Below are 10,000 nucleotides of genomic sequence, written 5' to 3'. Positions count from 1 at the left end.
ATTGTTCATATTTTACCCCACAATTTCCTGATACTAGAGTACAGAGACCCCCAGTCACCCAGTCACAGTAACTTATCTTAATTAATAAATTTTGTGACATGGAGTTGGGGGACTTTGTTTTGGCAAGTGCGTCCGTCCTGTAAGGAATTACCAAATTTTGGACAAGTTTTCCTTTTGGGTAGCATCTCATGGCATCTAGCCAAAGTAAAGAAACTTTATCCGTAGATTGCTTTTTGTCTTAATGACAATGATTTTTATTCTTCCTGCTATCAAATTTGTACTTTTTGCATACATACAGAATGCCTTATACATGAAGACAGTGGGGACCATTTTGTTTTATTAATTCCAGTAGTGACCTTGTACTACAAAGCATCTATATTATTAGATTGTTTTTATTGAAAGAAAAGAAGTAAGTGTAAACATAACATATTTTCAAACTCTTAGAGGGTTAGACTATTTGCATGGAGAAAGTTCATATAGAAATGCAAAAGTTAACAGAAAGTGCTTGTAATAGGAATCAAAGCTTAATTTGAAATGCTTTCCATTACTTTTGAAACCTCATTCAAATACCAAATAAATTATAGCATTTTGCTTATATGTCTTTAAAAGGTAGATTTAGTGACATGACAACCATCACCCACAAAGTAAACAGTACTTGAATAGATCATCTAATTCTGAGACCATTTTACTGTGACACATCCATTTTAAATAAAGCAAATATTGTAGCATACCCAATATTGGCAGTGTTAAGTGATCAAAAGCAGCTCCAGCAAAGTCAGACAAATATCCTCCACTTTTATTCTAACAAGATCGTTTCTATTTTAAGCAATTTATTTTCAGCTTGTGATACAATTGTTGTTGACAAAAGATATTTAAGACATTGTTAATCTTTTGGTTTCATGCTTGGTACAGTTTACCTTGTAATTGATAATGCCCATACACAAAAATAATCCCTTTAGAATTATCTAAACTGATGAAATAACTTAGTTTAAGGAGAACCTATAATACCTCATTATATGATATCCTGTTCACACTTTACACAAAGCCAGTCCACAAACATGTATCCAATTAAGTTTTATGTTTTGATAATATGAGTGAAACGACTGATAATATGCTACTACTATTTTTATTGATATTTTTGCTGTTATTCATATTGCTACTGATATTATTTAGCATTGCAGTGGTTATTAGCACTTAACTTTCATTACTTTTTTAGGTCCAAAGAGGAAAGCAAGGCACAAAAGGCCAAAAACAGATCATTCAGGAGAACACAGATACCCTGAATTTCTACCGGAACATGATCCTTGGGACTGCTGGTATCTACTTTGGCATTGGAATGCTGTTCTTCTCTGAGTTCCCAACCTTCGACCTGGTGAGGTTTAGGTTATTTGGATACATTCATTTTCCAAACCTACATTGGCTGATCTTTGCGAGCAACAAGACATTCTTATAGCCTTTTCCTATAATTGTTCATGTGAATCTACAGAATCAGGGCATCTTACAGAATTCACAAAGGGTCTAGGACTTAGCGATTTTGTCTATGATTTGCTCCGTTGCTACATCTCAAATTCAATGCTGCTAATTATAATAAACATTTATATCATTACATTCCCTTTTTTGATAATCTATATATGATAACAAGTCAAGGTAAATATTACAATAAATCTTGCTTATATTATATCAGTAATTTTACAAATTTATGATATCTGAATGTGATGTGACACCTTGCTTTTATTGTCATTATATTGCTGTTTGTATATTTTAATGAAATACAGCAATAAAACTGTATGAGACAGCTCAGTTAACCTTTAATAATTCATCAAAAGAGGCCTCGAAGCTTTTCTTTTTATTTTCAATGAGAAAACTTTTTCTGATAGTCTGTTCATCCTCTTGTATGATAGGTATTCATCTTTCAAAGCTATAGGGTATTCTATATTAGCCAGTCAATCCCATGGAGACACTTAAATAACATAAGTTTTGCAGGTATTACTCAAAGTGACAGGTGTTGTGTTTACAGGGAGCTACCTCTTTATGGTGATACTCATAAAACATAATTTTTGCAGATATTGCTCGGAGTGGCAGGTGTTGTGTTTACAGGAAGCTACCGCTTTATGGCATCCATGGCGTTTGTCAAGAAAGATCAGTCTGGTACTATTCTTGATGAAGGCTGTGACTTGAACATTGAGGGTGGAATTGCAGAGTAAGTCAGTATTTTTTATTTATTTATTATTTTTTTTTTTTAATTTCCCTGTCTCTCATTTAAGAAGAAAATCAGCATTTTCTGAATTCACTGGATTAAGTTATCGAATCTGGACATTAGGCTTACTTGAATGACTTGTAGGCCCAGCCAAGATGAACAATGGTGTGGGGTATTAAGATTTCACACCTCCCCTTCGTAATTTGAATATCTTTTTGTGCTTAATCATTTTCTACTTTTTTGTAATTTTCCAAAGTATATATTTGTCATTTGATATGTTGCACCATGAAAGTTTCCGTTGCACAGACATTTGGTACTATTCAATTTGCTGTAACACTTGGTGCCACGAGTCATGAAAGGTAGGAATATTATCCTAAGCATGAAAATAGTGTCCTCCCTGGAGCAAGCACTCTTCCAGCCATGGCTCAAGGATGACACATCCCACTTTCATTTACTGCTGAAAATAATGCAAGATCCACCTAAATGCCCTCTTGAGTTCAATCTTTCGCCAAGACTTTCATTCACTCATGGCGAGTCATTCCCATCACCCAAGCCTTAAGCTAAATTTCTTATAAGGACACCCTCCATCACCTTGGACCTTAACCAATTTATTCCATGACATATATCTTTCACCTTGAATACAAGCATGATTGCTTATCTATGCTATGGTGATGTAGGTCTTCATATTAGACATCAGTGCATGTTTGTATCACTTCACATATATAATTTCCTTTGTGTGTGTGTGTGTGTGTTTGTTTGTTTTTTTAGTGTTTTTTTAGTGTGTGTGTTTGTTTTAGTGTGTGTGTGTGTGTTTTTTTTTTTTAGTGTGTTTGTTTGTTTTAGTGTGTGTGTGTGTGTTTATTTGTTTTAGTGTGTGTGTGTGTGTGTGTTAGTGTGTGTGTGTGTGTTAGTGTGTGTGTGTGTGTTAGTGTGTGTGTGTGTGTGTGTGTGAGTGTGTGTCTGTGTGTTAGTGTGTGTGTGTGTGTGTCTGTGTGTGTGTGTGTGTGTGTGTGTCTGTGTGTGTGTGTGTCTGTGTGTCTGTGTGTGTGTGTGTGTGTGTGTCTGTGTGTGTGTGTGTGTTTGTAAAACATCATAACTTCATGCCCTATACACCATGGTATAGATCAAGCTTGCAAGCCAAAACTCTGATAGCACCAGATTGCCCAATATCTATCTCACAGTTGAAGTGCAAAGCTGGCTCCAGTTGTGCTTAGTCATTAACCATTGGATCCAGATGTCATTGCAGTCCTGTCATAGAAAAACTTGAGTCGAGGGGCGGGTGACGTGAACTTGCCATCATTGGCCAAAATGGACTCGTCCCAGGTGACACGAACTTACCATCATGAGCAAAGGCACACCACAAGTGCACAATCGTCTTGGAGTGTGACTTGACTCATTTGGTGCTCAGAATTGGGCTTTAGCATCATTCCCATCAATAAACAACTGTGGAATGTAACATGCATAAGCAGTGACTGGAAGAGCACTGGCTCCAGGGAAGACACCATCTCTGTACTGCACACCCTATTCCTGGCCGCTGTAACAGGTAGTGCTGGTTGTATTACATGAAATTGAAAATTACAAAAAAAAAAATAGGTATATGACAAAAATAACCAAATGTTCCTTCTTCTTTTTTTTTCCCTTGCACTGAGTTATTTACTACATAGAGAGATGATATAGAGTCTGGGCAAGGAAAATAAGCTATTACCATCTGAATAAAGCAAATCAAAAGACAAATATGGACATTGGAAAATTGCCATAACGCTAAAAGAGTTTACGCAAAATAACTTTGCAAAGGGGAGACACAGAGTCTTGTCACTGCTCATGGGTGTACATGCCGCACGCCCGGGATGTTAGCCACTTATGTAACCTATTGCCAATGTTTTCGGCACCTTGATTTCAATGGCACAACTGGATCTAATGGGTTAAGTAGTCAACTACCAGGCCTAGATGGTATCACCTGTATGTTATTTTCCTTTATATGCAGAAAGATTTTATATTTTTTAACTAGACTAATATTAGTACTACAAACATCACTAAGCCAATCTTAATGGCAGCAATTGTTGTAAAGATGATAATTATAATAAAAATGATATTTTTGGAAAAAATACAATTTTTTTTTCAAAAATTCAAGGAATAGGTTAATCTGGTGAGGGCACTTAGGCTTGCTTATTGACTTTTTGTTGTCTAACTACTTGTTGAGCCATTTAAGTTTTGAAGGATTAAGAAAATAAAAGTATTGTGGATAGTGGACATACCCAGCAACACTATTACTTTATATGTTTATGACAAACCTGTAAGATTAAAACAATGAAGAAATTACTAGATTTGGTCCTATTACATATGCTAATATCTGTTTGTATGCAAGGGGAGGTTGTTGCATGTGCATATGTATCTATCTATCCATCTATATATATATATATATATATATATATATATATATATATATATATATATATATATATATATATATATATATATATATATATATATAATATATATATTTTTAGTTATCTATATTACATTTTTTTATTTAAATGGACATTCTTAAACAAATTCTCATGCTCATACATACACCTATGGAAAATCAAGGTCTGTAAGACTTTGCCTGAAAATTATGTAACGGATTTGGCCTCCAATCTTAAGTTTTTAGCCTTCTGCTCACTCAGGACTTTTTCAGACATTAGCTGAATTTTCCATTCTATTCTGAAATCAAAAGATAGTTTTAATAGATAGGGGGAAAAGGTTAAGACTCGTGATGATTTTTGCTTGCAATCCTTTTCTACATGCTGGTAATGTTCAAATTTTCTTTACAGGCATGTCAAAGACCTCATAATCCTAACATCCGGTGTATGTTTACTCAGTACCATTTCTCCATACTTCTGGTTGCTCTGGCTGCTGGTGAGTATTGATATTGTTTTTGACTCTACTGTTTATAAGTGGCATAGCTTCTAATTCATTGCCTTATCCTTTCCTGTCCCTTTTATATATCCTTCATGCGAGGAATAATTATACACACACACCTAACCCTTTACTATTGCACCTGATTGATTGTGCACCAGTTTGTGAAGGTAAAAATTCATCATAGTAAATTTTGAGAAATAATGAGGATGATTTTAAGTGTTTTTGGACTGGATTAGCTACTCACACATTTTGTTAATATTTTTTCCTAAACACTACTCCAATATGCTCTAGTACAAGCGATAAATGGACAAGAGAAAACAGCAGCATAATTTAGAGTTTCTTTAAAACAAAAAGATTGTTGAATTTTCTGAGAACATGAAATGACTCAATAAATGAAAAATTTAGTGAGAAAAAGTTACTTTTAGGTTGAATAAAGACATGGATGGTTAGCAAGTTCACCTATTTACCCTCAGAGATATTACTAGCTTCCTTTGCAAATTACAAACATCCAAAAAGGTTTTGTTGTCAGTGATCAACTTAACTCACCAAAGTTAATCCATCGCCCATAACAGTTGCTAATGTTAGCCTGTCCTTTTAGGAACAAACAATTAATTCAGTGGTGAGAGCAGAAGCATCGACCAGTCAATAATGTAAACAGTCAGAATTGGCATGTTGCCAAGTGCACACTTAAATGTGTGTTAACCAAGGGATGTTAGCTTTTGAGGTGTATGTGATAACAGTTATTTATGATAACATAATGGGGAATGCTCTTTATATACTGCAATGTGCATGCATTTGTGTGTAGCATTTATATATGTGCACATAGGGATAAACAGATAGACAAATGTACAAATGCTCATATTGATACATATGCATGTACATACATATACACTCATCTCATTATTGTCATCCTTATCCAAATTGTTAAACTTTGTGCTACTGTTACTAGTAATCCAAGTCTTAGGCATGCTGTACTTTGTTGATCCAAATTTTAATGACAGATGTATAAAGAATATGGAATGTGGACCAGTATTTTTGTGAAGGTTATCCATATGCTGTGAATTGATGGACAGAAATTTCAGTAGTTATTACAAATAAAAAAAATTGTATTAGTTATGGTTTGTTATTCATACATTGGAATTATTGAACTATTGACCTAATGAAATCCATTGTGAATCATAAATTCTTAAACTAACATAGGCTGCTCTAGAATTAGATGATAGGATTTTGAATGATACTGAAGTTTATATATGCATTTTTACATATGCACTGTTATGGGATACAAGTTTTGGATCTCTGTCTCTCCTATTCCTCAGCATATATTCTTATATATCCCTGTAAATCCATTTATCCTGGATTGGTATTGTATAGAGCTTGGACATATGAATGAATGTGACATAGTATATGTATTATTATTTCTTTTCAGGCTCCTTGCAGAGGTATGCAAATGCTGTGGACAAATATCCTTGGCCCATGGTTCTTCCAGCCAGCTCCTGAAGAACCACAAGACAAGAACCTTGAGAAGAAACAGAGGAGATTAGAGAGAAAGATGAAGTACCGTTAAGCCTCAGCTTCATTTTTCTTATTTCTGTTTGAAGATTTGTTGTTTTTTTGCAATTTTATAAATTGCACACTACAATTAATTTATTTCTATTGAGTAATAGGGAATTTTAAAGTAGGTTTCCCTCTTACAGATGGAATTGCTATTTGATATGTTGTAAAATAACAGATTGTAGAGTGCATAGGGATTGGTTCATTGTTAGCAGAATATTTCTGTTGGAATTATTTTTGTATTCCTATCAGTTGTTTCTTTTTGTACCTGGAATATTTATTGTAGATTCAAACATATTAAAGGTACACAAATCCTTATGCAGTATGCCCACCTACCTTGTATCTTTATAGTTTATGAGCACCTCTGAGGAAAAATTACATATAGAATTTTTTGATGTTTCATGACTTTCCTGGGAATTTGCTGTGGACTTTTTCATTTGCTATTTCCAAATTTATCATAGCCGTGCAATAAAGAAGTCAGAGGAAATTACCAGTCCTTTATATACACTTCTTTTTATTTACCTCTTTCTGTTTAATCAGATACTGTACCTGAGTGTTAGTAGAAGTCTTTTTTTTAATAGGATAGAGGTGAGAGACATAGACATACACCAACTCACAACCTTGCTTTGTAGTCATGTTTTGGACAAGTTTGCATTCTCCCATTGTTGGTCCACTTAGACCCTCACTTCACAGTCCTGTTTCAGTCTGTTGTTCACCTAGGAAATATATATATATATACATGTAAAGAATGAATTATGGCTGGGAAATATGGGGGAAGGAAATGTGAGAGTTGATCCAGATATTAATTATATTACCTTTACAACATGTATTTGAATGACATGCTTTGTGCTGTGGGGTGTCAGCCATATTTTCACAAAGTAGGTGGGCCTGCTGTACCTTTTTAATTACACTTTCACTTTAAAGAAAAATGGCTCTTTTTCTTCCTTTTTTTCTCTTTCTTTTCTTTTCTTTTCTTTTTTATGAATAGATCCCCAATTTTTATGACATTACCCAAGAGACTCTTTAAGTTTATTGTGTTTAGTATCAGATTTGTTTCTGCATATAATGAGATACAAAACAAAATAGGGAGGTAGGTTTTTTTATCTCCTTTTTAGTTTTGGATGTAGCATATGTTCAAAAAGAATATTATATAATTTTTTTTTTATGATGTGTTATATTTTGAACAGTTTCATTCATCCTTTGGTATAATGTTGATCTTTTTTCAATTGAACTAGAATTACAGATATTCTCATTTACATGAACATGTCAGTACAGTATCCATTGTGCCTAGCACATTCATTCAGTGTATGTAATATAGAGGTAATGAAAAGAGAATTTTGCATCACTGAAGTCAAAATACAATGAAGTCTGTTTGGAATGAGTCATTTTTTACTCTATTTCTTGGTGGATCATTGTGAGCTAAGGCTAGTGATAAGATTACATGGGTGTACAGGTTAGCATAATACCACATTAAATGACTTAGGGTATGAAATGGAACTGGACAGGACACAGTAATAAGCTTGATTTGAATATGTGGCACCACAAAGCAGATGGTATATCACCTATACTATGTCTAGACAGAAATATTGTATACATATCATTTTTTTTATGTTTAATTAAAATAAAAAATAGTCTTTTAACCTACACACAATGGTAATGTGCTATAAAAGTAATTTTCTATCTTATTTTAACCATGTAACACCAGGGAAACACACATTGCTGAGTGAGAGGATTGTATGAGGTTACAACAGAATCATGTTTCAATACTTCCAATGAATTGTGAAATTTTCTGAAGAATTTTGTAAAGAACAGCTTGTTATTAACATTGCTATCCTTGAAGGATTTTGCACGTCCGAAGTCCACTTTTCTATAGATCTAGCTGCATGTGTAAGTTTGTAGTGGAGAGAGTGTATCATGTGTTGAATATTTTATTACTGAGAGAAAATGCATAAGATATATTTGTAGGTGTCCTTCACTGCATCACTATAATCATTCTTGTTTTAGCATAATTGATAAATTACTGTTGTGGTAGGTAGAATCTACCTAACTTTGTTTGCTCAACTTCTCCATCCCACTTAGTTCAGAATTATATCTCACTCATAATATCCTACATCAGTCCATGAGAATCACTCCTCATAAGCAGCGTTAGCAGAAAGTAAGTCATTATGTAGTCGAGATCATGTTAGTTGAAATTTCATACTTAGATGTTGTATTAATGACATTTGATTGTTGTAGATATGATAGTACCACTGATGAGTTGATGTATTAGCATTAAATATTTGTGACTCCATAGAAATAGTCTGGATACTTGACCCATTTGGTTGGTGTAATGTAAAATTGTCTTAGCTTGCAGATTCTGTGCTAAATGTACTCAAGTGTATCTGTTATCCCTGTGGAGAGAAGTGTTCTATATACAGGGTTTCTGTACAAGACCATTTCTGCAGTGTACCCTTCAAGTTCATTATTATGATTAAAATGTAAATCATCTGAACGCTGTTTATTATCTGTACATTGTTGGTTTGTGCCATGGAAACATGGTAATTGTTTAGAAAATAGGTGATAGATCCACATGAAATGATTTAGTCTTGAGAAACAGTGCAATATTGTACTTAACATGGAAGTTGGAAGTAGAAGAGCATAGGAAAGGCCTTTTAAAGTATATATAAAACTCTTGCATTACTAATACATTAATTTAATTATTTTTTTCAGTTTGAAGACTATGATGATGATGTAGTAAGTTTCATTATGATAAAAAAGAAGGAAAAGGTACTTCTTTGGTGCTTCTGGTTCTTTACAGCACTCTCTAAGTCAATACATGTTAAGGTAAGTGAATAATACATTAAGATAGTATAGATGTTTTATCATTCCCCCCAACCCCCATGCCTATTGTTGTTGTTGGGGGGCTTGGGAGACAGGGACTGAGGCTCAATGTAGAGGATCACCCTTGTCTTTTACATGGTCTTTTCTTCTCAACCTTTCACTTTTTGATACCCTTCTTTTGTGCATATCCTAAAGTGTGAGAGCCATGTTGAAAGGATGAAAGGCTGGCTTTATGTTAGTCCTGAATAGCCTTTGTATTCCGTTTGCCAACATCAGTAAGAGATAGTGTTTAAGTACCATGAGCATGGTTTGGCTTATTTGAGCACCAGATTAAGGATGTATAACTATAGGAAATAAAGGCTAAGGATTAAATGATAGGAGATAGCAAAGGTATTCAGGTCTCAGTAGTTTAGAAGTCCTATGCTTCAATATTGCTCTGTTTAGGTGAATAGTACTTCGCAATCTGCTAAAATACATTATTCATGGGTAAAATATAGAGTTATAGGTATGCAAAATGCAAAGGAAAATGGG

At 34.0% G+C, this 10,000-nt stretch overlaps 1 protein-coding gene across 1 annotated transcript in view; it reads left to right on the top strand.

Annotated features, from left to right (window-relative positions):
• The window catches only part of LOC113807162 (transmembrane protein 208), a 10,860-nt gene extending 1,720 nt beyond the window's left edge, over window positions 1-9,140 (top strand). The window contains exons 2-5 of the mRNA XM_027358378.2: window positions 1,217-1,372; window positions 2,064-2,200; window positions 5,011-5,095; window positions 6,525-9,140. Of these exons, the coding sequence (XP_027214179.1) occupies window positions 1,217-1,372; window positions 2,064-2,200; window positions 5,011-5,095; window positions 6,525-6,662 (516 nt within the window). The 3' untranslated portion in view covers window positions 6,663-9,140. The remainder of the gene's footprint in view (window positions 1-1,216; window positions 1,373-2,063; window positions 2,201-5,010; window positions 5,096-6,524) is intronic.
• Window positions 9,141-10,000: the final 860 nt, after the last annotated feature.

The sequence above is a fragment of the Penaeus vannamei genome, chromosome 2 (genome assembly GCF_042767895.1).
Source record: "Penaeus vannamei isolate JL-2024 chromosome 2, ASM4276789v1, whole genome shotgun sequence".
NCBI lineage: Eukaryota > Metazoa > Arthropoda > Malacostraca > Decapoda > Penaeidae > Penaeus > Penaeus vannamei.
Note: the sequence above shows the minus strand (reverse complement) of the source record. Positions and strands in the feature narration are given on the sequence as shown.